Source organism: Callorhinchus milii, unplaced genomic scaffold (genome assembly GCF_018977255.1).
Source record: "Callorhinchus milii isolate IMCB2004 unplaced genomic scaffold, IMCB_Cmil_1.0 Scaffold1, whole genome shotgun sequence".
Taxonomy (NCBI): Eukaryota; Metazoa; Chordata; class Chondrichthyes; order Chimaeriformes; family Callorhinchidae; genus Callorhinchus; species Callorhinchus milii.
In genome coordinates, this window is record NW_024704742.1 from 9,900,940 (window position 1) to 9,928,763 (window position 27,824).

Below are 27,824 nucleotides of genomic sequence, written 5' to 3' on the forward strand. Positions count from 1 at the left end.
CACCCATTTTATAAAAAACAAACTGTCAATCTTTAAGACGGATTGGTGAGATTCATGGGCTGTTTTGATACAGACCTCTCTGGCAGTGTGTTGCTGCTGCTAAAAGTAATCCCAATATTCCCCAGGAAAGCTGATAGTTCACAAGCATAAACAACATTTTTAACACAAATTTAAAATAGTTTGCAAAAAAAACAGAGGGGAGGTGAGAACTTTTTTCACCCAGAGAGTTGTTCAGATCTCCAATGCATTGCCTGCAAGGGCGGTGGAAGCCGATTTGATAACAACTTTTAAGAGAAAAGTAGATAATTATTTGGGGAGGACAAGTTTGCAGAGCTATGGGGAGAGAGCGGGGGAGTGGGATTAATTTGGAAGCTCTTTCAAGGAGCCAGCAGACACGATGGGCCAAACAGCCTCCTTCTGTGCTATAAAATTCTATGATTCTATGATATGCAACAAGCTGTGTACACCAAACCACCTCAGGCAGGGCAAGAATAGTTAAATGTAAATAACCCTCAAAGTGTCTGGATGTGGCAGCCTCGCTTTCCTCAACTTTCCGCAACTCGCTCAAAGGTTCCAGTTAATAATAACATCAGCTTCTCTCAATTCCCTACCTCCAGAGACAGCTGAAGCACCACACGTTTCAGCAGCTCAGCAACGACAACTTGCATTTATATAGCGACCTTCACGCGGGATGGCATCCCGGAGCGCTTCACAGTAGCGGTGTCTGACACCGAAGACAGGGGGAGAGGGAGGTGACTGTAAATACAATCAAAAGGAAGGTCTTTAAGCAGGATTTGATAATGGGGAGGGAGGGGGCAAGGCGAGGGATTGAGGGAGAGCGTTCCATAGTTTCAGCCATAGTGCCTGAAGGCACGACCACCGATGGTGGAGCGGAGGGCACAAGAGACAATAATAATAATAATAATCCTTGCATTTGATATAGCGCTTTTCACGTCAGGAGGACGTCCCAAAGCGCTTCACAGAACACACTGTAAAGTGAATTGACTGTATATTTGTGGGCGAACGCGGCAGCCAATTGCGCACAGCAATGTCCCACAAACAGTCGTAGATTGAAAATGACCAATTTATTATTGTTTTTGGTTTTGGAGGGATTATTATTAGGCGTGTGGAGTATGGAAACTTGCCCAAGGTTTCGCCCTCTGCCTGGAATTGAACTCAGGTCTCTCGCTTGCAAAGCGAGTGCTGTACCCACTGAGCTACAGGACAAACAGGAGGCCGGAGCCAGCCGACTGGAGGCAAAGGGTGATGGAGTGGAGAGTAAGCAGGTTGGAGAGATAGGGAGGTGTGAGGGCATGAAGTGATTTGAAAACGAGTGAGAGGATCTTGAAGCCGATCCGTTCAATGATTGGGAGCCAGTGCAGCCTGGCAAGGACTGTGTGATGGGGTGAATCAGTCTCATACTTAGATGTGAATGTGAATCCTTTCTCCCCTACCCCCCCCATCTAATGGCTGGCTCAAAGTGTGGTCCAGAAAGCCAAATAGCCAATGCAGGATGGCTTTGGACCTAACCACTGTGACCGAGTTGGGCCAGGGGGTGGGCTCACAACCATAGCTAGTGTCAGACGGGCCTCAAGTATATCCATCAATGAAGTTATCTCAATGATAACATCACATCACAATTTTCACTCCCATCATATCTCTGCTTACTCTTCAACATTCCAAATATTCATTCAGCTATTTTTTTCCAGGAGTCAAACAACACAGTTGATTAAAATTATGAAAGATTTGATAAGGTTTGTTTGTGAATCCGAACCAAAGGGAGCATAAATATAAGGAAAACGCATCAACATATTTAAGAGGAAACTTGATGCCTACACGAGGAGAAAGGGAATAGAGGAATATAGGAGAGGGGTATTGGAGGGCTGGAAGTTTATGTGGAGAATAAACACCAGCACAGACTAGTTGGACCAAATATCCTGTTTCCATGCTGTAATCGTTATGTAACACAGATTGGATCTTCGTACCTATTTATTTCTCGATGAAGCATTAACAATGAACCTCTGCTGCTCTCACAGTGAATGCCCAATAGGCATGTTACTTCAACAATACAAATGTATTTTAAAGTAAAACAGACGGGTAGAAACAGATGGTTATCATCAATTTCATTGTACATTTAATAGACCTGCAATTTCACCCAACCTTAACCAGTTTTCAGTGAAAGCAAGGATGTCGACTTTTTCGTCAACAATCAGTTTGTGGACAGAGAATCGATTGCAAAACCCTCGTTCTCACCTTCAAGGCCCTCCACAGTCTTGCTCCACCTAACACTCCGACCTCCCAACCACATATTAGCCTGTCCGCTCCCTCTGCTCGGCGGACACCGACCTGCTCCAGGTCCCCTACAGTTCCCGCCCCACCGTTGGCGTCGGGCATTCAGCATCTCCGCTCCACAGTCTGGAACTCTATCCCACAATCACTCTACCTCACCCCCTCTCTTGCCTCCTTCAAGTCCTGTATAACTAAAGACCTTCCTTGTTGACGTACCTTCAGCTACCCTTCCTCGGTCCAAAAATCCCTGACTGCCCACTGCCCAGGGATGTCTTTCTAATGTGAAGGGGGTTATACAAGTGTAATTTATTGTTGTTGTAAAAACATTTTGTCTCAACATTTAAGGTGACAACCTGGAACAGATCATGAAAAGTGAATTGAGCAACAAGGCAACAGACAAAACAAGAGAACACATTGGAGTAGATACCTTACCCTGATATACCCCATGGCTCAACTATAGCTGCTCAACTATGATAGACATGTTCACTGATGGAACTATTTCAGCTCACAAAAAATAGCAGAAACCCGAATACTCCAGCATCTCAACTTGAAAGACTGCTAAGCAAAGGTTACTCAGTTACCATTCAGATATTGAGTTTCAAAAGGCTCTTGGAACAGCGAAATTGCAACGTAAACAGTGTCTCGGACCAGTAAAAGGATCTTAGGGATGTAAAGTGCATCTCGTATGTATACAAAATCATGAGAAATCAGTTCTTGCCCAATTTGACGGCAGTGTACTCTGGCAATGAAGGGATTGATTACAGGCATGACAACACGATTGTGTATAGATTCAGAGCAGACTTCTCAAAGGCCTATGTGACATACATGATATTCCCAGGGCCTGACATGCCAAAAGCCCCATTTATGCATTCAGCCTGCATTTTGTGTTGTCTCAGCTGTGTCAAACACTTTAAGATGTCCTCCTGACATAAAAGGCGCTATGTAAATGTAAATGGTATTGTATCAGCTTTCCTCTTCAAGCACTTTTTCAATCCCACTGATAGTAGTTTGGCTTTCCATACCTTCAATAGCTCTTTGGGGAAATCTTTCCCTTCGTTCAAGCCATCTAAATTAGTAATGAAATCTTGGCAAGACATCTTCTTTCCAATATTCTGAAAAGCAAAGAAAAAAAAGAATTGCAATGAAAAGCATCCCTTGCGCTGAAGAGACAGACCACAGACGTGACAACAGGACACTTAACCATAGATTACAAATAACATTAAAAATAGGACGACTATATAGAAACTGCAGCACTCCCTAAAATAGGCCTCAAGAGAAAAACAATATGGGGATTTCAGTCATGGTTAGCACCAAGTACCTTACACAGTGATTATACCATCAATAAAATCACCTGCTGTAAATGTTACTACAGCGGGTTGATTTATATCAAGCCTATTTGACATTTCCATCACCTTCTCTAACAGGGACTTCACTGGGACAATTCTCTTGCCAATAAATTTACTGACCACTGTTGTGGGAGCTGAAAACAAGAATATACAGCGAGTTTAAGCTCGGAAATCTATGAATTTATCGACCAACAGCGAATGCCTCCTCTCTCCCACCCAGTGCAACAAATTAATCAGCGGGCAACTATGTGTAACATAGGTTAATCGATGGCAACTCGAGCTGGCCTCTCTATCCATGCTTAAACAAGGATTTCTGTTAAGTATAATAATAATAATCTGTGCACTTGATATAGTGCCTTATCATGTCTTCTGAGACGTCTCAAGGCGCTTCACAGAATATACTGTGAAGCGAATTGACTGTGTATTTTGTGGGAGAAACGGCAAATTTGTGACTGTTTGTGGGACACTGCTGTGCACAATTGGCTGCCACGTTTCGCCCACAAAATACAGTCAATTCACTTCACAGTATATTCTGTGAAGCGCTTTGAGACGTCTTGAAGATGTGATAAGGCACTATATTGAATGCAAGGATTATTATTATTATCATCCACAATTTGGCAAATTCAGGGCGTTTTGGAGCATCCACAATTTGGCAAATTAACTGGTATTAACAGGTAATAATAATAATAATAATAATCCTTGCATTTGATATAGCGCTTTTCACGTCGGGAGGACGTCCCAAAGCGCTTCACAGAACACACTGTAAAGTGAATTGACTGTATATTTGTGGGCGAACGCGGCAGCCAATTGCGCACAGCAATGTCCCACAAACAGTCGTAGATTGAAAATGACCAATTTATTATTTTTTTTTTTTGGAGGAATTATTATTAGGCTCTGTGTGGAGTAAGGAAACTTGCCCAAGGTTTCGCCCTCTGCCTGGAATTGAACTCAGGTCTCTCGCTTGCAAAGCGAGTGCTCTAACCACTGAGCTACAGGACTCCACTAATGAATGTTTAGTGTAAGCGAGCAAGATTTGCTGTACCCCAAAGTGAGCTGTCAAACCACAAGTCTCAGCTTTCATTTGAACAAAAACAAAAGGTGCAATTGGTGTACTAACAGCCCAGCTGCCATGCAAGTGGGAAGCTGCGGACAGGGATGGAACTTCAAGCGCTGTGCTTGATTTCTCCTAAAGTACAGAGACTGATTCATTAACTACAGTAACTCTGCATTGGGCTGTTTCTCTAGAAAAATGAGGCATGAATTTCTGGATGTGCTTTGATGATTGCCATGGGAACATTGGCAAAAAAAGGAATCTCCATGTAAAAAANTAACATGAATGTTTAAACAGGGTGTGGATGGATTTTACTGGAGTATAATATTTAACTCAATTTTTTTTAAAACTAGCAGCATGGGGGAAAGTGAGGCAGGATCTAACAACAGAAAATGATGCTATAAATCTCCTGAAGCAGTTTGTTACATAGTATTAATGGGGGCAGGTTAGAGAAATTCTACCCACTCTACATTTACCCTATTTTCGTGGCATTTTGGAGCATCCTCAGTTTGGCAAATTGTTGAATTCTGTCTTAACTTTGAAGATCGATACATTGTGATTCTGAGAATTTACAGGAAACGGACTTCAATATTGAAATACCATTTAAGAATTTGCCAAATTAAGGATAACAACAACAGCTTGCACCTTGCACCCTTCATGCAAAGTAGCATCTAGGACCACTTAAAGCACTTGTATGCTCTCAAATGCCAAAAAAGGAGGGTAAATCTAGACTGTGGTGAAATCCCCCTCATCCCCCATCCATCCAGTGTCCCACAGACAAGAGGCCTGGCTGATATATGGTTTAGGATCAGGTGGCTCTATCTGCAATGTTTATGGGTCACTTCACCTCAGTGATATTGCATATAAGACCAAAGTCAAGAAGAAGTTGCCTTTTTTAATGTAAAGGCTATGATGGTGTAGCATGGATTGCACTGCTATCTGCCTCTGATTTCCCCCACCTGAGCTCTTTATAGTGTCAGGTTAAACCTAGCAAAAGACTCCCTGAAGGTCTCTTTGAGAATCATAAGACATTCCTTCACACTATGCAGCAGTCCATGTCCCATTTGTTCCCACTGTCCAGCAATCCATGTCCTACCACTCGGAGTTCTATGGATTTCATGTCCCATTTCCTGTGGCTCCGGCCTCCTGTTTGTCCCTCGTGACCTCCGCTCCACCATCGGTGGCTGTGCTTTAAGTCACTATGCCCCAAAGCCCTGGAACTCTCTCCCTTAATCCCTCCGCCTTGCCCCCTCCCTCCCCACTTTCAAATCCCGCCTAACGACCTTCCTTTTTGATCGTGCTTACGTTCACCTCTCCCCTCCCTCTCCCCCGGCTCGGGGTCAGACTCCACCACTGTCAAGCGCTCCAGGACGCTACCTCGCATGAAGGACGCTATATAAATTCGTTGTTGTTTTTGTTGTGGAGCCATTATCATAAACCTCCATGGTTAGATCACCAGTCTTGGTGGTTTGGACTTGGTGGCTAATGACAACTTTTCACCAAAGCGGCAGTGAAACAAAAGTGTTATGACATTTCCAATGTTAATGCACCGGAGGAAGGCAGGGGTTAGTCAGGGTTAATGGGAACACAGAAAAGAAGTGATTGAAGCAAAACTTACTGCCTAGCAGGCCAACCAAGCAAGCAAACAAGCAGAAGGTCCAGGGAGAGGGAGATGACGATGGAGAGGAAACAGGTATAAAATTCCATTAGTACTTCATGCAGTGACTTTGTTCCTTCAACAGGCATGCAGCAATCTACTTTAACAACCCATGCATTGAGGTCAAACACAGAGCCAAATCCTAAAGTATTATACACACTTGAGTCACTATGAAAACCTCATCTGCCCGAAAGCAGAACGAGATTTTTAATAGCCATTGTTAAAATATATTTATATATCCACCAGAAGTTGCCTTCACTCAGTTCTGAGGCAAGAAATAGCAACGGCTGAGGAAATGCTGCTCATGTGTGTAACAAAACTTAGCAAAACAGTCTTCAACACTGAGTGCAAATCATTTCTGCACAAAGGACTGCACTGAGGTCAGAGCAGTCACGAAGCTTCTCTGCTAGATTAGTGCAATTGTTTACCGCCACCACTGCTGGGATCGTTCTTATTAAGAGCAGAGAAGGTTAAGAGGAGATTTAATCGAGGTGTTCAAAATTATGAGAGGTTTTGATAGAGTAGATAGAAACTGTTTCCACTAGCAGGTGGGTCAATAACCAGGGCATATAGATTTAAGAAAATCAGAGAATTTTTTTTTACACACAGAGAATTGTTACGTTCTGGAATGCATTGCATAAAAAGGTGGTGGAAACAGATTCAATAGCAACTTTCAAAAGGGATTGGAGAGGTAATTGAAAAGGAAAAATTAGCAGGGGTATGGGGAAAGAACGGGGGAGTGGGACTGATTGGGTAGCTCTTCTAAAGAGTCAGCACAGGCACGATGGGCCGAATGGCCTCCTTCCGTGCTATAATATTCTATGATTTCATCTCAACTTGCAGACACGGAGACATTACAGGGAATGGGTTAGTCTCACAAAGGCCATGCTCTTTGAGCAGAATGACAGATGCCTTTTGCACTAAATGTACATGCAATACAGATGGAGTCATACTGGACCTGGGGGAAGGTCTGTGGGAAAGCACCAAACTGAGCAGCAGCTACAAAGAAATACAGACTTGCTATATGGACTTCATATAAACACCACGCACCAACTTAGAAACTGGAGAGTGATACACTGTTGGTGGCTCTGCTTTCAGCCTTGTCAGGAAATAATCAAATGGAAAAGCTCTATGGTTTGTGGTACGCATCTCTTTGGTGCTGAGGGAACCCAATGGCGATACACAGCTGACAGCTTCCCAACTATACCTGCAGGGAATCGCTGTGCATTTCTGTTCAGTTATTGTGCTGCTGGGGCTTTGAGAGGTAACATCAATCCACAATTGTTTGTGGGACACTGCTGTACACAGTTGGCTGCCGCGCTTCGCCCACAAAATACAGTCACTCCACTTTACAGTATGTTCCGTGAAGCGCTTTGAGACGTCTCAAAGACATGAAAAGGCATCATATCAAATGCAAAAATTATTATTGTTATTATAAGCTGCTGCTTTCCTCAAACAAAACCGCAGCTCGGTGGAGCCTGCTGTGTGAGGAAAGATATTGGTTCTCTCCTGGACATCTGGAAGGAATCCTGGTTGGAGTGGAGTCAGTGATGCGTGGGGGTGGGGGAAGAAAGACTATTTATAATTGAAACTGCCTGCCAGGGGGAGGAGAAAAAGGAAGAGGGGCAAAGCAAGTCAATCTCTTCCACCCCGCACATCCCAGCAGAGGACCTGTCACTTTCCTTGCCCTCTCCTTCAGGCAATGCAGGTAAACTAATAATAATAATAATCCTTGCATTTGATATAGCACCTTAACACGCCTTCGAGACGTCTCAAAATGCTTCACACAATATACTGTGATATGAATTGACTGTGTATTTTGTGGATGAAACGCGGCAGCCAATTGCTCACAGCAGTGTCCTACAGACAGTCGTGGATTGAATGACCAAATTATTATTATTATTTTTGTTTTGAAGGGATTATTACCCCCAGAAAGGCGATCCGCCAATCAACTAACAAACAGGTTCCTACTTGCTACTAGGTAAACAGAGGCGTGTGGAGTAAGGAAACTTGCCCAATGTTTCGCCCTGCCTGGAAATCAAACCCAGGTCTCTCGCTTGCCAGGCAGTGCTCTAACCACTAAGCTACAGGACTCCAAACTAAGCCAGTGATCAGTAGAAAACTTCCACATTTCACAGGTATCAAGGCTGAAAAAAAACATTTTTTGTTGAAAACAAAACACACACAAAAACATATCCAAATCAGTCACATAAAACAAATAAAGTAGGGCAAAAGGTTCCCCAAAATACAATGTAGTCGATGCCTCATGCACTCCATACTGAGAGTGGCAATACAGTGTGCCACCTGCAGGCAAAGCAGCTCAACTGCGCATCACTTTTGTCTTCGCTCATTTATTCCCTAATTTAGACAAAACAAACTTTATTTGAAGAGCTAGAGTTTAATGAGGAGCAGGTATAACTTGCCCCATTTGGCCGCAGCCAAACCCTTCAATTAGATTTGATGTGATACGATCGAGAGCAAAATAACATGGACATGCAGTGTTAAAAAACATCCTTGCATTTGCTGTGTTAATTGTGAAAAGGTTTCCTTTCAAATGGGGTATGCACACATATGCGCGGACACACTTTGCGCTAAGAATCAAAGTATGTTTTAACAGAAGTTTAACAGAAGTTGTGTTTTTATGCCCACGACCTAGATTAACATTTAAAAAGAATAATAAAAATAATAATCCTTGCATTTGATATAATGCCTTTCACATAAGGAAGACTCGCTCCACAGGATTGAATGCAAACTATTTATAGTTAAATGCTGTAACCAATTTACACACAACAATGTCTCACAGATAGTCATAAAAAGGAATAATACATTTTATCAGGGTGGATTGTTGGCCAAGAAACTGGGAGAAATTCCCTTCTCGTTTTGAATAGTGTCATGGGATCTTTAACATCCATATGAACAGAGAGACAGGACCTCAGTTTAACATCTCAACTGAAGAATGTCACCTCTGATAAGTGCCTATCCCCAGCAATTAACCCATAGGCAGTGCATTCAACAAAGAACCTACAGAGGTTATTTTGCTGAGTGAATTCCATGGCAAAAGAACCTATAAGAGTTATTTGGGGCATTAAGCCTTGTAATACTAATCCTTTTGGTACATTTTGCCAAGTTAGTCCTTGCATGCTTATAAATAAGTCTAATGCAATTTTAGGAGTAGAATTTAATGTTGCACATTGAATCTCATGGTATTTAGAAATTAAAACTTTGTACCTGTTTTTATTTATAGGTCAACAGGAACTAATTAGTTAAACCTGTGAAATAGGAAATAACACTCTGTATCAGCCTGGCCTCTCGGGAGTCTCTTCGGCAGCATTTGCAAAACATGCACAAAGGCGATCACAGATGCAAATCTAGCAGTAAGTAGGAACCCGGTTGTCAGTCCATTGGTGCATCGCTTTTCTGGGGATAATAATCCCTTAATAATAATAATTTTGTCAATCAATCCACGACTGTCTGTGGGACACTGCTGTATGTGTTTCACCCACAAAATACAATAAATTCACTTTACAGTATATTCTGTGAAGCGCTTTGAGACGTCTCAAAGACATGATAAGGCGCCATATCAAATGCAAGGATTATTATTATCATTCCCTCTCTGCACATAGTTTGCACAGTTTGCAAATTAGACTCCCTCCACTGTTTACAATGAGAGCTTGGGAACATTGAGAGGCTAAACGTGAATACAGGCTGCTCTGACCTGAGGAACAGAAACAGTAGATCGTTAATAATTCTAATGAAAAGAAGAGGAATGATGGAATTGAAAGAATGCCATTTCCATTACAGCTTTTTTTTGCTGTAAGAACTCAGGGCTGGCTAAACGGAATGACTCCCAGGCCTCAGAACTCCATCTGCTAGATGATTATTATTATTATAATAATCCTTGCATTTGATATAGCGTCTTATCACGTTGTTGAAATGTCTCAAACTGCTTCACAGAATATCCTGTAAAGTGAATTGACTATTTAATTAATTATCTCTGAAAAACCACCCGGCTAGCAGTGGGCAGGTCTGAAAACCATACCAAGATGTGGAGTAAGGGTCATCTTCAGCACAGATTGTTACTGGGTCAGTCAACTTAGGAGGGGTGGAGATGTAGGAAGAGAAGATTATGAGAGACACTTTATAATCAAGATGAGTGATGCAAATTACAAGCCCATTAAAAAGTTATGGATCTGCATCACTCAGAGTTACATATATCAACATCAAAAGACTCTTTAGATCTGCAACCTGCCAGGATCTGACACATATGATTGTAGCAATGCACACAAATAGTACATCAAAATAAAATGGACACACAAGACACTAAAAATCCAGACTAGCAAACAGGAATTATTGCCTTAGTCGAATTGTAAGATTCTCAAAGACAGCAAATCCCAAGGGGGCAAAGTCCAAAATAAGATTGGATTAATGAGTAAAATTTTGGCTGTAGGGAACATGGCAACTGTCCATGGAACCTGCTTCAACATTTTCTTAGATCATGGCTGATATGCAACTTAATACCCTTGGCTTCTCACCGTATCCCTTGATCCTACGTCCTATCAAACATCCTTGATCGTATTAGTCAATACCATAAATCGGGCTTACGATTCTCCTTTTTCCAGATCACTATATCATTACTAGACTCTCTTGATTCAATCAACAAAGCTCTTGGAAAGGCTCAGACATATTTTTTCTCTTCGGTACTTACATGGCCATGAAGGTCTGTGTTCAACAACATTAGTGCACAAGTGAGGCAATGGATCCCATCTGTAAGAGGAAGAACAGTTATTTCTTCACAAAGAGTCACCTTTAACACCAGCCATATTCAACAGTCACCGGGGGAGTTCCTCGGCGCAGTTTGCAGTTACCAAGTGCCACTGAACATCTAGTTGCAGTCCAGTTATTGCAGCACTCACAAACAACAACAACAACTTATATTTGTGTGGGGCCCTTCACCTAGGATAACACAGTACAGGCCGATCAAGAGAGGAGCGGGAGGTGACTGGAACCGCAGTCAAGCTGGTAGGTTTTTAGAAAGATGGGAACAGGATTTTAGAAAGATGGGAACTGAGGGATGGAAGGAGGGAGTTTCAAAGGTCGGGGCAAAATAACAACAACAATAATAGTCCTTGCATTTGATGTAGCGCCTTATCACATCTTCGAGACGTCTCAAAACACGTCACAAAATATACTGTAAGGTGAATTGACTGTATATTTTGTGGGCGAAACACGGCAGCCAATTGTGCACAGCAGTGTCCCACAAACAGTCGTGGATTGAGTGACCAAATTATTACTTATTATTTTTTCAAGGGATTATTACCCTTATATGTGAAGACTCAGCCACCAATGGTGGGGCAGGGTAGCACAGAAAGCCAAGCAGAGGGGGTGAGCAGAGTAGCCGGGTAGGCGAAGATCAGAGAGATAAAGAGTTGCTGGAGCAAAGGGATTTGTGAGTAGGGTTGACCTTGAAATCGATCCAGGGACAGTGGAGATCTGAAATGAGCTCATAGTTCCCATTTAAGTGTCAGATGTTAAACCAGGAAATGTATTAACTTTTGTGCTTGCACTGTAGTTTCACAACAATAAAGGGATTATGAAGGAATGTTGGCAGGGGTGATTGGAATGAGATATTGCGCTTTGCAGATTGGATGGTTTTCATTAATAATAATCCTTGCATTTGATATAGCACCTTATGTCTTTGAGATGACTCAAAGCGCTTCACAGAATATACTGTAAAATGAATTAATTGACTGCATATTTGTGAGCGAAATCCAGCAGCCAATTGCGCACAGCAGCGTCCCACAAACAGCTGTAGATTGAAGGGACCAATTTATTATTATTTTTTTGAAGGAAAGGTGATCTGTCAATCGACTAGCAACCGGATTCCTATTTACTGCTAGGTAAACAGAAGCTTGTAGAGTAAAGAATCTTGCCTAACATTTCGCCCTACCGGGAATCGAACCCAGGTCTCACTTGCGAAGCGAGTGCACTGACCACTGAGCTATAAGACTCCATAACGAACAGCAGGCAGGTGGGGCAGAAGTCTGACATCAGTGTCAAACAAGGAAAGGGCAAGTACCAGTTCAATTTATCATCAACCCCTCCCCTCCCCCGAGCTACACTTTCACAAGTGTTATCGTATACAGTCAGGGAAGGGAAAATAAAAAGAGAGCCCACTACTGGAGGAGAGGCTCTACTGGAGGAGAGGTTTTCAGCCTTTGGGCTCCATTCCAGTCTGTTCTGCCTTCCATACTTTTTAAATAACAATATTTTCCCACCCTCAGCAGCACAGCAGATTCCAAGAATCACAAGATCATGGTTGATCTGGATGAAGAAGGTTGTTTGATCCATCTGATCTCATCCCTCCAGAACACCAGTCCCTGTACCAATCTGCTTTTTAAATGAGTCGCGTTCCTCTGAGTAAAGAAACATTTCCTGGTATCTGTCCTGAAATTGCCCTTTATAACTCTAAACCTGTGTCTTCTTGTTCTACTGTCATGATACATCCTAACATATTGATCTAGGTTTACCTTTTCAATATCATTTAAAATATTATACACCTTTATGAGGTTCCCTCTAAGTTGTCTACTCTCAAGGCTAAAGAGCCCTAACTTGTCTTGTCATTACTCATAGCTCATTCCTCTAACACTGGGGATAATTCTTGTTGCTCTTCTCTGCACTGCCTTCAGTGTGGACAGCCTCTTATATGGAGATGACCAGAACTGTTTGAGGTATTTAAGGTGCAGTCTGACAAGGGCTCTGTACAGCCAGATGTCTGGGGATCTAAACAACTGATTTAGCAATGTAGCCCAGCATCGTGTTTGTCTTGTTTATTGCTACCTCATGAGTGAGCAACAAGTCAACTAACACCTCTCGATGTGGAGTCCTGAGTTCAGTGATTAGAGCACTCGCCTCGCAAGCAGGCAAGTTTCCTTACTCCAAATGCCTCTGTTTACCTAGCAGTAAGTAGAAGCCGGTTGTGAGTCGATTGGCGGATTGCTTTTATAGTGGTAATAATCCTTTCAAAATAAAATAATAATAAATTGGTCACTTCAATCCACGACTGTTTGTGGGGTACGACTGTGCGCAATTGGCTGCCGTATTTCACCCACAAAAATATACAGTCAATTCACTTTACAGCATATTCTGTGATGTGAAGTGCTTTGCGATGTCTTTAAGACGTGATAGGTGCTGTATCAAATGCAAGGATTATAATTATTATATCTCTTTCAGCTTCCCTCTGGCAAATTCAATCCCATCCATGGATTACTTGTGATTCCTATTCTCGGACCTTATATGTAGTACCCTTGCTTTTATCTTATATGTAGTACCCTTAATTTGCCAGCTATCAGACCATGTGCAAACCCAATCAAACGACTGTATCTGCTGATTCCACAGCTGGTGTTCCAACCTTTTATCAGCTGTAAATGTAACTATCTTACACCTGGTCTGCAAATCCGTCTTATTAAAATACGTGAGGAACAAGAGGGGTCCCAGTGGAGACCCCCTTAGTATCTCTCCCCATTTTCACCTAAGTCTACTAACAAAGATCCTTTGCTTCTTTCCCTTGAGCCGATTCTGAATCCACATCAATGATCCCCAGTGACTACAGTTTGTGGAGGAGAATTGATGAAGTAATTTGACAAATGATTTTTGGAAGTCCAGATACGCTACATCATATGACTTCCCACAGTCAATTTGGGCTGTCACCTCCTCAGAAAAGTCAATCAGGCAATTACGTTGGTCAGGCAAGACCTACCCTTTCTGAACCAACCCATGTTGGCTGTCAATTATTAGGTTATTTTTACACAGATAAATATCTTCCACTTGGTTTCTGATGATCGACTCCAATAATGCATTCAGAAAAACATTAACCATTACTTCCTTTCATTTAACAAAGGGAGGTGTGTGTGTGTTTGTGGCTGTGTGTGGTGGAGAGGAGGAAGGGGTGCGGCATTAACCCTAAGAATGTCAATGTCGTATTTACAGATTAGGTGTTGAATCCTGTGCAACACTTTGAGACGCCCTCTTGGTGTGAAAGGCTCTATATCAGGTGCAAGGATTATTAAAATCATTATAATATTTAAGTTTAAAGCACAGACAAGCCTGCTGGTGTGCAGTCCTACCTTGAGAAGGAATCATGCCCTGGTTACACTGATAGTATCTGTTGGAGAAGTGGATTAAAACCCGTTCTCGCTCCTGAGTCTCTCCCATTAGTGCAAATGCTTTCAGGAAATTTCTGCAACACAATAAAAGCTATGAACAGAACTGAAGTTACAGCCTCTATCAAGATAGCGTGCTATACGACGATGCCACAGTAGAGATATCTTACAGGGCAAGATGTTAACATGAAGCCCCAATCAACATTTTCAAATTAAACCCATTTCCCACAAAAACAGCATACATTTCAAATGAGCCTGTTCAGGTGAATGTTATGACACTATTCAAATATGAGGAGGGAGTTCTTTCCAGTGTCTTGGCCAACAATTCTCCACATTAATAGATAAACAAAAGGCAAAGTAATAGGTTTGTTCATTAATAAATTATTCATCTGATTGGCTACTTGTGGGAACTTGCTTGGCCCAAATGTTTGGATCAAAAACAATCACTTTGCAGTAACTACAAAAAACAATTTGCATTTATATAGCGCCATAGAAAAACTACACATAGAAAAACATCTTGCAATGGTTAGATCAGTAAAGGAAAATGGAGAGGAAGAGGTGATCATCAGCGTGGTTGAGGTTTGAACTGGGACTTAAGGACAGAGAGAGAAGCAGGGGCATACTGTGGAGTCCAATAGTGTTGTGGTTAGATCACTTGACTTGCAAGCGAGAAGACCTGGGTTCAATTCCCAGGGGGCGCAAAACCTTAGGCCAGTTTCCTTATTTCACACGCCTGTTTACCTGGCAGTAATTAGTTCGATCAGCGGGTCATTTCTGGGGGTAATAATCCCTCCCAAAAAAATGCTGTTGCTCAAACCGCAATTGTTTGTGGGACACTGCTGTGCACAATTGGCTGCCGAGTTTTACCCACAAAAAATACAGTCAATCCACTTTACTGTACACTCTGTGAAGTGCTTTGAGATGTCTCAATGGTGTGATGAGGTACCATATCAAAAACAAGGATTATTATTGTTATTATAGTATTATAAATTACCTACACTTAAACCACAGGGTTTAAGACATTCAGACTGGTAGTGGCAGCTATGTTTTTCTTCACCTCCACACTTAAAGATCCAGGCATAAGTTGAAATGCACAGACAATACTTTTCCCCTCATTCAATTCCATCAAAAAAAACAAATTAGTTGTTAGATGTAGATTAAGTGCCGTGTTTGCATACACAAGTCTCAATACTTCAAAGCAACTCATTGGTCAATGCTTTGTGATAATAAGGCTCTTTCTTCCTAAATATCTTTGTATCTATAGCTTTGTCTGTCGAGCTGTCTCAAACACTTGACAATCAATCCAATTAGACACCACAAAAAGCTTCAGATTAAACAGCGTGTCAATGAAATAAAACAACAAAGGCTGGTGTTATATTGGCATTCTGTCAGAAATAGTCAGTGACATGTCTATTAAACATTACATCACACTACTGAGTCTGCAACCAATTATTCCTCCACTCTGCTACCTGAAACTGGAATTACTAACCACAGAATTCTGCTTCCACTAAGTGATCACTTTTTGGGGGGGTGGGGGAAACAACAAGAAGTTCATTAAATAATAATAATAATTCTTGCATTTGATATAGTGCCTTATCACATCTTTGAGACGTCTCAAAGCTCTTCACAGAATATACAGTTAAGTGAATTGACTGTATATTTTGTGGGCACAACGCTGCAGCCAATTGTACACAGCACAAACATTCGTGGTTTGAGTGACCAAATTTTATTTTTTTTAGATATCAAACTTATTATAGATGTGCTTCATGCTGTTACTTGGGGTGCATGTCAAATGCCCAGGGAAAAACAGACCATACCATAGCAGCAGGCTAAGTAATATCAGTCTCACAGGTGTCTGAACAGAGAGGTGCTTCCACAGCAACAGCAAGTGAGAGACAGAGAGAGAGAGATGCTCAGACATAAGCACAGTCAATAAAGCAAGTCTAGTCCTTTTTGATAATGCCTGTTCAGAAATCTCCCTTCTCCAGGCCCCAGCCCCCATGTGCAGTGGAGCAGGGTTTAATCATCCCACCTGCCATTCCTGCCCCCAAATTATCAGTTATCTTGCAATCTCGCAGGAAAACGCCCGTTCTTTTAAAATGCATTCAGCATTATCAAGCAAGATAATAATGAGTGAGTGTCACCAGGGTGAGAAGGATCAAATGCGAAACGAGAAGGTATATACACTTACCTAAGGGACTGGTCCAAGGTCATTCCTGTGAAGTCAAAGTATCTGAGGTATTCTTCAGCCACCAGCCTGCTGAATTCATTACTGTGGGAGAAAGCAGACACCATCATACGTGGGGGAAAAAACACCTGAGCTGCCATTATTGACTGCACAGATAAGTACTGTAATCTGTTCTCAATCAACAACAACAAAATGCATTCATAAGAGAAGGTTACGGGGAGATTGAGAAGTTTAAGGGGAGATTTAATAGAAGTGTTCAAAATTACAAGGGATTTTGATAGAGTAGATAGGGAGACACTGTTTCCACTGGTGGGTGGGTCAGTAACCTTGATTTAAGATAATTGGCAAAAGAACTAGAGGGGAGATGAAGAGACTTTTTTTTATATATATTAAACAGAGTTGTTATGGTTTGGAATGCACTGCCAGAAAGGGTGGGGAAATAGATTCAATAACAACTTTCAAAAGGGGATTACATAGGTACTTGAAAAGGAAACATTTGTAGGGGTATGAGGAAAGAGCGGAGGAAGTGGGACTGATTGGGTGGCTCTTCCAAAGAGCCAGACATGATGGACCGAATGGCCTCCTCCTGTGCCGTAATATTCTATGATTTTATATACCGCCCTCACATCCGAAAGTACTGGACAGTCGAGAGTAAGTATCCGAGCTGGGGTTTGGATTCGGGATGCCTGGGGAAGCTGACCAAAGACACAATCTTCCATTGCTGTTACTCTGACATTTACTGAAGAGGATAATAAGCTTTTACAAAATAGGCTGCAGCTGATCAAAAGGTCCGCAGCCTGCATCCTCTCTCCAGGCTCCACTGGCTCCCAGCAGATGGGATCAAGATCCTCAGGGACCAATAAATCCCTTCATGCCCTATCACCTCTTCATCGTACTCTTGTCCCACTCCTCTGTCAGAAGCTCTGCATGCTTAACTCCCACCCCAGCAATGTAAAACACTCAGAAGACATTACCCAAGTGAAGGGTGCTATATAAATGAAAGTTGTTATTGCAGTCTTATATAGCAACAATCTGTAAGATAATAAACCAAACAGCCCAGACATTGACCGTGACCCTACATTTAACATCCACGCTACAAAGCTTTTGATCACATCAGTGATGCTTTATGTCAAAGTTACTATGTCAAGCCTCCTGCTACCCAATAACCGGTTAGGTTTCTCTTTTAAAAAATGAATTGAAATCATAAATAGAATTAAAAATAAATCACAAAGACAGCAACTTTCATTCCCCTTCCTACGAGAATGTACGCCTGGTTTCAATTAGAAGGATTTTCAAGGCTGCAGAGACACAAACAGTGTTTAATAAAAATACAAATATTGGCTCTGGGTCTGTGAAATGCCCTTTGCAGTTTTAGCTGCAATGAATGAAGGATGATTTACAAATGCCAGCGACATAACTCCACAGTGCTTCAAAGAGCAGGAAAGAGTACAAGTTCAGGAGTGTGGAAGGCTAGAGAGGAATTATGCTGGTCTTTCTCATGAAAGGAAAGTTCATCTAAGGAAAGATTTGGAGAATTTGCCTCTAGCAAGGGATAGAGTGAGCATTGCAGCGGATCACAAGGCTTGGTGCAGAAGTGAAAATGGCTCATGGGGTCAGGACCAATTGAGCTAAGCTCCCAAAATTGTATTCAGAACTCCTCTGTACAGAGCTGCCTTTGTACAACGTGAATGCCCCCGTTTCAGGCTCTTTAGCTGAAACATTTAACAGAACATAGGAACAATAATAACAAAATTACATTTGTAAAGCGCCTTTCGTGTCGGGAGGACATCCCAAGGCGCTGAATACTCAGGGATCAGGACCCGAGCATGGCGGAGCAAGATTGGGAAGAGGGAGGACAGAGGAGTAGGAGGACGGCTGAAGGCACGGTCAAAGAGGGTCTTGAGATGTGCCTTGAAAGAGGCAAGAGAGGGAGCAAGGCGAAGGGATGGAGTTCCAAACGGTGGGGTCAGAAAGGGTGAAAGCCCGCCACCGATGGTGGGGCAGTGGGGAGGGAGACATGGAGCAGGCTGAAGCCTGCTGAATGGAGGGAGTGGACATAACTCTTTGATCTGGACGTTTTGGGATGTAATTTTCAGTATGTAGCAGGGAATCTGGTTCATACAAATGAGGACCCAATTCCACAAACCAGAAATACAAGGGAACTCCACACTGACATGATATATTGCCAAAACAGAGTTCCGTGTGGGCCAAAGGGAATTTTAATGGCATTCATTATCGTGACCAGGGGATAAACCCTGTGCTGCCTTTAATGGTTATTGCCGCTCAACCTACGTGTAAAGGAGCGTATTGTTTTTTTGTTTGTGTAACTCGGTAAAAGAGTGCCTCAATCAAGGAAGCTCACGAGGGCTCGGCTCCAATCACGCTTGTTTGGAGTTCCAGCCCTAAGAGCTAATTGGCCACCAGCCAACAACAAATGACATTTGTATAGCACCTTTCACGTCAGGAGGACATCCCAAGGCACTGGACAGTCAGGGATCCGCAAGCTATTGAGCACCAGTATAAAGCTGGGGACTAGTGTTGAGAAGTCTGGAGACGACGTACGTAAAAAGATAGCGCCTTCTTTCTTTTTATTGTTAAAACCGTGTGCAAGTTTTCTTTTCCGAGCATGACCCACATCCTCCTGCACTTATAAAGAAATCTTGTTAAAAAAACACCACAAATTTGATTCCTTTGGTCTTGTGGTTGCCTGTGAATCATGGGAGGTGTTTAAAGGGAAGTAATCACTTGAGGACTCGCTGTTTTAAACAAGATAGTAACTTGGCGGAGACTGACAATGTGCCGGGGGAGAGGGAGGGGGAGGTGACGGTAAGCACAATCAAAAAGGAAGGTGTTTAAGCGGGATTTGAAGGTGGGGAGGGAGGGGGCAAGGCAGAGGAATTAAAGAAGAGAGTTCCAGAGTTTTGGGGCATAGTGGCTGAAGGCACTGGAGCAGAGGGCACAGGGGAGAAACAGGAGGCCGGAGCCAGCTGAGCAGAGGCAGTGGGTGGTAGAGTGTGGGGGGTAAGCAGGTGGGAGAGGCAGGGAGGTGCGAGGGCATGAAAGGATTTGAAAACGAATGAGAGGATCTTGAAGTCGATCTGTTCAGTAATTGGGAGCCAGTGGAGCCTGTCAAGGACTGTGTGATGGGGGAAACAGAGTTTTGTGGTATCCGGGTGGTGGAGTTCTGAATTAATTGTATTTTGTGTATGGTGGAACTAAGGAGACCAGTGAGGAGGGCATTGGAATAGCCCAGGCGTGAAGTGACAATGGCGTGCGTGGACGAGGGTTTCAGCTGCTGTGGGTGTGAGGTACGGACAGAGGCGGGCAATGTGGTCGAGGTGGCTACAGGACTGAGAAGATCACTCGGCCGTGTGGACTCACTTCTTTCCCAAGTGCCGAGCAACATCCGACCTCTTGAATCCCTCGAGATTGTACAGCCGCTTGGCCAGCCTCCGAGCTGCCTCCAGGTCACTCTTGTGTCCATTGCTGACCGCTTCGCTGCTGTGCTGCTCCAGCTGCTCTGTGCTGCCCATTTCAAACTCAACTCTCGGAAACACGTCCCTCAGGCCACCATCGCTACCACAAGGAGACAAAAGTGAAACGTCAATTTCCAAAGTCACGTTTTGAACGCTCAAAGAACGGCTTTGTTTCACCACTTCAACTAAAAAAATATAATAATGATAAGTAAATAAATAATCCTGGCATTTGATATAGCGCCTTATCATGTCTTTGAGACGTCTCAAAACACTTCACAGTATTGACTGAGGAGAGAAAAGAGTGGAGCAGAAAACTGCAGGCTTGTTTTGCGTTACTCAGCTCACAGGCCCATGACTCGGCTACAATACATACAGTCACATCTCACCGTCACCTCACTGACTCTAATTCAATTATCAATTAATTAAGAAGACTGGGAGTTTAGGCACCTGACGCGCTGCTACCAAATGAGCCAAACTGACTCCTTGTTTCACCCAGTCACTCCACTTTGCAGTACATACCGTGAAGCCCTTTGAGGTGTCTTGACAACGTGATAAATGGGGACATTCGTCACCTCAAATTCTGAATTTATAGTTAAAACAACTAATAACCCTTGCATTTGATGTAGTACCTTCCACATCCAGAGAGCGTCTCAAAGCGCTTCACAGGATAGTGACTGTGTATTGTTTGGTCGTCAAAATATTGGTTTAAAAAAACAAGCTGTGTTAACATTCCAAAAAAACAGTTGTTACGAGAAGGGTTAACAATGCAAGTTAAACACCCATAAAACACGCCATTAAAGAAATAAATCCCCGAAACATTTCTAAAGCTTTGGAACGTCACAGTTGAGTAGGTCCAAAAGAAATTAATTATACATCAATAACATTTTCAGCTGGTATAACAAAGTGTAGTGTGTGCAAGTGCCAGTGGGTTGAAAAGGAACACTATTGCTTTCATGGAGGCTTTATATAATACTTCAAAGTCACGTCTTCTAATAACATTTGTTGCTGCTGCGAATACAGAAAAGATAACGCTTGCCAAAATCCAGCTACACAGGTCTAATTTCCTTGGAACTTACAAAGTTGCAACATTTTCTCTTAGCTCTGAACTTGAATCAGTGTTAAATTCGCCAAATACAGTGCAATCATTGCCCCTCAACCCCCCCAAAAAATTGGCACTCACCCACACTACAGAGATTGCTTAAATACACAGTATACATTCAGTTCATTGTAAAATTTTGTGAGGCACTTTGAGATATCTTGACAATGTGATAAGGTGTTGTATCGAATGCACCAATTATAATAATAATCTTTCCATTTGATTCAGCTCTTTCAGTCGGGAAGATGTCCCAAAATGCTTCACAGGATATACTATACAGGATATAGTGGAGAGGATATGTGTTTAGTGGGCAAACACAGCAGTCACTTTGTGCACAGGAATGTCCCACAAACAGTCATTACCACACAAAAGTGAGTGACCAATTTTATTTGAGGGATTGTAGGCTAGACACCCAGAGAAACTCCCTTCTCTTTTCCAAGAGCCGTGGGATCTTCAATGTCCACTTGAACAAGCAGTAGGGCCTCGATTTAACTTTGCATCTGAAGGACGGCTCCTCCAACAATGCAGTACACTCCCAGCACCGCATTGGAGTGTCAGCTTAGACTATCTGAGTTCCAAGTCCCGATGTGGAGGCTTGAACCCACACCTTTCTGACTCAGGAGGATAGAATTCTACCAACTGAGCCGGACTGAGGCATTATACTAATATGAACCCGCAAGGCACCTTGGAGCCGTCAGCAACTGGAAATTTAAACAATGGATAAAACATGCAGCAAGTTCAAGAGGGATTTCTTGAAGAGGAAATGATTAGGTGGGGGGGGGGGGGGGAGAGTCCAATTAGGAGATGGATTTACATCATGTGTCATTCTGAATCATGAGAACTCCCATGCCAAATGTAGACCAAAATGGAGCAGCATTCTCATAGCATAATGTACTATGATCCTGATCAAGAAATTCCATCAGAAAATGTCCTATGTTAGACCCCAATGGCTAACATTGGAACGCTCTCCTAATGTGAAAGGTGCTATATCACTGTAAAATATATATTAACAATAATAATCCCAGCATTTGATATAGCACCTTATCACAACTTCGAGACGTCTCAAAGTCTTCACAAAATATACTGTAAAGTGAATTGACTATATTTTGTGGGCGAAATGTGGCAGCCAATTGCACACAGCAATGTCCCACAAACAGTATTGTATTGAAATTATAAGTTTATTTATTGGGTGAATTGAGATTGAAAACGCGTCTCAATGAAAGGGAAAAGGCTTTTTCTCCAACACCGATCAACCCTTTATCGAAAGGACAAACAAATCAGAGGTGGAGCTGGGCATCAGAACACCCTGAACATAATGCAGTTGTTAAGAGGAAGGAAATCAAAAAGGAACAGAAAATTGAAGGAGCCAAATACCATTTTTTTTTAAGAACAGGAAAGCGAGGGCAATTTACAAGAAAATCAATCTGGCCCAACCTCAATTACATAAAACGAAAATACCAGCAAGATTTAGGATTTACTTATTAAAAAGGGAATTTGTTACTTATTTCTAAAAATATGGAAGTGGTAGCACCGGCGATGTGCTTGCTTGACAATGAGTCATAAAAACAAGTGGGTAAGACTTCCTCAAAGGGATATAACATAATCAAAAGCTTGATTATTTTAGGCAGCTCATGCGTTTTGGGGTTAGAATTGTGGAGACCATTTTAACCAATAAAAAGGATGTTTGAGGTACAGGCTGTCTTTGTATTAATCACCTCATTGGAGCGCAGATTTGTTTTGAACATAGACCTGCGAATAGAACAATAATAATCCGTGCATTTGATATAGCGCCTTATCAATCTTCAAATATGTTTCACAATAACACTCAATCTTACATAGTAATAACAAAATGTACTAAACAGGCTGAGACTTGGTGGAATTTCAGGCCTCTAGATTGCAATGGCTCAGTCCATAAATACATAATGCAACTCAGAACTTCCTCAATAATCAGCGTTACATTCTGACAAAATAACCTTTCAAAATACATAACGTTAATATCCTTCAAAGAATTCAACTTCATATACTTTATTTTGAGGAAAATGAACCCATACCCTCTCCCTCCCCCGCTTCAATTTGCTCATGATTGATTTTAGTTACCTTATTCTGAGCTCCCTTGATAGCCTTGTGAATCAATCTGAATCTGGCAAACATGAGGGAGAAGAGAATAGAGAGGAATAGAAGAGCGGATTGGGAAATCAGGGCCATTTTGGACCCCTGTGGAGTCCTGAAGCTCAGTGGTTAGAGCAATTGGCTCGCCAGTGAGAGACTGGGGTTCGATTCTCGGCAGCGCAAAACTTTGGGTAAGTTTACACACCTGTTTACCAAGCAGTAAGTAGGAACTCAGTTGTTAGTCGAATGGCGGATCGCTTTTCAGGGTAATAATTCCTTTTAAAAATAAATTGGTCACTCAATCCACGACTGTTTGTGGGTCGCTGCTGTGTGCAATTGGCTGCCGGGTTTCACCCACAAAATAAACAGTCAATTCACTTTACAGTATATTTTGTGAAGCGCTTTGGGACGTCTAGAAGATGTGAAAAGCGCTATATCAAATGCAAGGATTATTATTATTATGTGGATCCATTACAGGCAGAGACAGGAGGAATTATAATGGGGGCTAATGATTTGGCAGTCATTAAACAAATACTTTGCTTCTGTTTCCACGTTAGAAGACACTGAAAACTTATCAAAAATAGAGGGGAACCAAGAAGCTAATGTTAGTGAGCAACTAAGGGAAATTCCATCAGTAAACAATTAATACTAGGGAGACTGTTGGGATTGAAAAATGACAAATCCCTTGGACCTGATGGCCTGCACCTTAGGGTTTTAAAAGAGGTGGGGGCTGAGATAGTGGATGCCTTGTTTTTGATCTTCCAAAATTCTCTGGATTCAGGAACGGTTCCCACTGATTGGAAGATCGCCAATATGTAACACCACTATTTAAGAAGGGTGGGAGAGAGAAGATGGGGAACTATAGACCAGTCAGTCTGACATCGGTGGTAGGGAAAATTCTAGAATCCTTAATTAGGGATGTTGTAGTGGGATACTTAGAGGACCATAACATGATTAGGCAGTCAACATGGCTTTACAAAAGGGAAGTCATGCTTAACAAATCTTTTAGAGTTTTTTTGAGGATGTAACTAGCAGATTAAATAAGGGGAACCAGTGGATATGGTATATTTAGATTTTCAGAAGGCATTCGACAAGGTGCCACATAAAAGGCTGCTACACAAGATTAGGGCACATGGAATTAAAGGCAATATATTAGCATGGATCAAAGAGCGGCTAACGGGAAGAAAACAGAGAGTAGGGATAAAAGGGGCCTGGCAAGATGTGACTAGTGGAGTGCCACAAGAATCAGTACTTGGGCCTAAACTATTTACCTTCTATTTCAATGATCTAGACGAGGACATAGAACTTAAAATATTTAAGTTCGCGGTTGATACTAAGCTAGGTGGGAGAGTAAGCTCTGAGGATGACACAAAAAGATCGCAAAGGGATATAGATAGGGTGGGTGAGTGGGCAAGAGGTGGCAGATGGAATATAATGTGGGGAAATGTGAAGTTATTCACCTAGGTAGTAAAAACAGAAAAGCAGATTATTTTCTAGAAAAGGAGAGATGAGACAGTATTAGTGTTCAGAGAGATTTGGGTGTCCTTGTACACCAGTCACAAATGTTAGTATGCAGGTACAACATGCAACTAGGAAGGCTAATGGCAATGTGGGCGTTTATTGCAAAAGGGTTAAGAATACAAGAGTAGGGAAGTCTTGCTGCAACTGTATGGGGCCTTGTTGAGACCCCACCTAGAATACTGTGTGCAGTTTTGGTCTCCTTATTTAAGAAAGGACATACTCGCCTTAGAGGGGGTGCAGCATAGATTCCGTAGGTTAGTTTCTGGGATGAGGGGTTTGACCTATGAGGATAGATTGAGTAAACTAGGTCTATATTCTAAATAGAATATAGAAGAATTAGGAGTGATCTTATAGATTCCTATAAGATTCTTATGGGGCTTGGCAGAGTAGAGAGTGTGAGACTTTCTCCTGGTAGGAGAACCTATAACTAGGGGTCGTAGTTTTAAGATTAAGGGTCAGCCCTTTCGAACAGAGTTGAGGAAACACTTCTTCACTCAGAGGGAAGTGAATTTATGGAATTCTCTACCCCAGAAGGCTGTAGATGCTCAGTCCTTGAACATATTCAAGACTGAGATTGATAGATTTCTAAAGGATAGAGGGATTAAGGGATAATGGGGATAAGGCAGGTAGATGGAGTTAGGTTAGAAGATCAGCCATGATCTTATTGAATGGTGAGGCAGGCTCGAGGGGCCGAATGGCATAATCCTGCTCCTAATTCCTATGTTCCTATGTGATCAAGAATCAGGTTGGAGCATCTTACATGGCAAATTCAAGGTTATGGCTCCAGCTTCCACAACAGATGGGATCTGAGTTTTCACCCTTAAATGCTATTCAAAGAGTTTCTGCACAATCGGAATTGCTTACGCTTGACAAGACAATGGGGTGGGAAGTAGTACAATTTCCCCAGCACCAGGTATAACTATAAATTCAGAATAAAATCATTCACTCACTCATTGTTTCTCATGCTTGCAACGTTGCTGTAACTCCTATGTAGTGGACATCCTCATGTTTCCCAAACTAAAACTCTTCTATGGATGGCAAGCCTTGCCATGCTAAAAGACAAACCATCTTTGACTGAGGGGATTAGCGGTCAATCTCCCTTTGCGCCAACATCAGGGGAGACTGTAAGAGAGGCCCTCGTCACTGTGAGGAGATCCTGCCGGGAGCTGAGGTCGGAGCCCAGAGGACATTCATTGTTGTCATTTTGAGATGTCACAGTCGGTAAAACAAAGACCGGAACCCTTCAGCGTTCCAGTGCTACACAAAGCAAATCCTAACAGTTCAATGTCTTAAATAGAGAACAAAGGGAAGATTGAGGAGAGGTAAGAAGTAATAATAATAATCCTTGCATTTGATATAGCGCCTTACCACATCTTTGAGACATCTTAAAGCGCTTCACAGAATATACTGTAAAGTGAATTGACTGTATATTTTGTGGGTGAAACCCGGCAGCCAATTGTGCACAGCAGTGTCCCACAAAACAGTGTCGTGGATTGAGTGGCCAATTGTTTTTTGAAGGAAAAGTGATCCACCCGTCGACTAACAACTGGGTTCCTACTTACTGCTAGGTAAACAGAGGCGTGAGGAAACTTGCCCAACATTTCGCCTATGCCAGGAATTGAACCCAGGTTTCTCGCTTGCGAGTGCTCTAACCACTGAGCTACAGGACACCACAATGGTCTCTCCCTGGAGGGACACATCCCTACTTACCTAATTCCAAAGAGTATTAGGCGCAGGTTGGTCAAGAGCCAAGCCTTGGGATGTCTTCCTGATGTGAAAGGCACTTTACAAATGTAATTATGCATTGTATTGTATTGTATCCACACATGGAAATGTATTGTATCCACACATGGAAATCCTAGTGAATAGTACTCTCTCTCCGGAGGGATGTATGCCTACTTACCTACTTCCAGAGTATTTGGCGGATGTTGATTAGAGCCAAGGCTTGGGTACCCCAGAGTGTGTTTTGGGGTACTGCTTGAATCCATAACCAGTTAAACCAACATACTTGCGATCGAGAGCACTGCCTGGCAAGCTTTCACCCTCCATTGTTGTTGTAGGATCGAAATGACTGATGGTGCTGTTCAACAGGTAGATTTTTAGAAAGGATTTGAATGTAGAGGGAGTGTTTATAAGGTGGAAGAATGTATGGAAGCAGGTTCCAAAGAGCAGGGGTCAAGGTGCAGAGGGTGAGCCTACAAGTATTGGCCAGAGGGGACAAAGGAAAAGAAGCTGGACTGAATTGGGACAGCAGAGGGAGTGGGTGAGGGGAAAATCTACAGGAGAAGTGGGGGAAAGGGCAGAGAGATTTGAAAGTTAGAATGATGATCTTAAAGTTAAGACAGTACTGCCACATTGACTCTTTTGAAGAGTGGGAGAAGGCAGAACTTCAGTAAATGTCCTTGATATTCTGGCAGGCATGAAAAGGGCACTGAAGGCAAAATGGTGAAACTTTCACCGACCTTACATAATCTGCAATAAAACTCATCTGCTCTTTCTTACCCTTATCAATAATAATAATCCTTGCATTTAATAGAGCATCTTATCACGTCTTTGTGATGTCTCAAAGCACTTCACAGAATATACTTTAAGTGAAATGACTGTATATTTTGTGGGCAGAACACGGCAGCCAATTGCGCACAGCAGTGTCCCACAAAAAGTCGTGGATTGAAGTGGTCAATTTTTTTTAAGGAATTAAAAGCGATCCACGAATCAACTAACAACCAGGTTCCTACTTACTGCTAGGTAAACAGAGGCGTGTGGAGTAAGGAAACTTGCCCAATGTTCTGTTCTGCCAGGAATCGAACCCAGTAATCTCACTTGCGAGGCGAATGCTCTAACCACTGAGCTACAGGACACTACCCTTTCTATGGAAGGCAAAAGGAGTCCTGAGGTTACCCTCTCAAAAATAACTACACCCTCTAAAGCACAT

General features: G+C 42.4%; 1 protein-coding gene across 2 annotated transcripts in view; it reads right to left on the bottom strand.

The window, feature by feature from the left end:
- psd3l (pleckstrin and Sec7 domain containing 3, like) overlaps positions 1 to 27,824 on the bottom strand; it is a 217,391-nt gene that overhangs the window by 71,960 nt on the left and 117,607 nt on the right. Inside the window, exons 5-10 of one of the 2 annotated variants that reach the window (XM_042336805.1) lie at positions 20,072 to 20,266; positions 16,694 to 16,774; positions 14,467 to 14,579; positions 11,049 to 11,107; positions 7,936 to 7,938; positions 3,312 to 3,401 (exon numbers count right to left, since the gene is read on the bottom strand). In XM_042336805.1, the coding sequence (XP_042192739.1) occupies positions 3,312 to 3,401; positions 7,936 to 7,938; positions 11,049 to 11,107; positions 14,467 to 14,579; positions 16,694 to 16,774; positions 20,072 to 20,266 (541 nt within the window). The remainder of the gene's footprint in view (positions 1 to 3,311; positions 3,402 to 7,935; positions 7,939 to 11,048; positions 11,108 to 14,466; positions 14,580 to 16,693; positions 16,775 to 20,071; positions 20,267 to 27,824) is intronic. The other variant, XM_007908594.2, reaches the window with a different exon arrangement.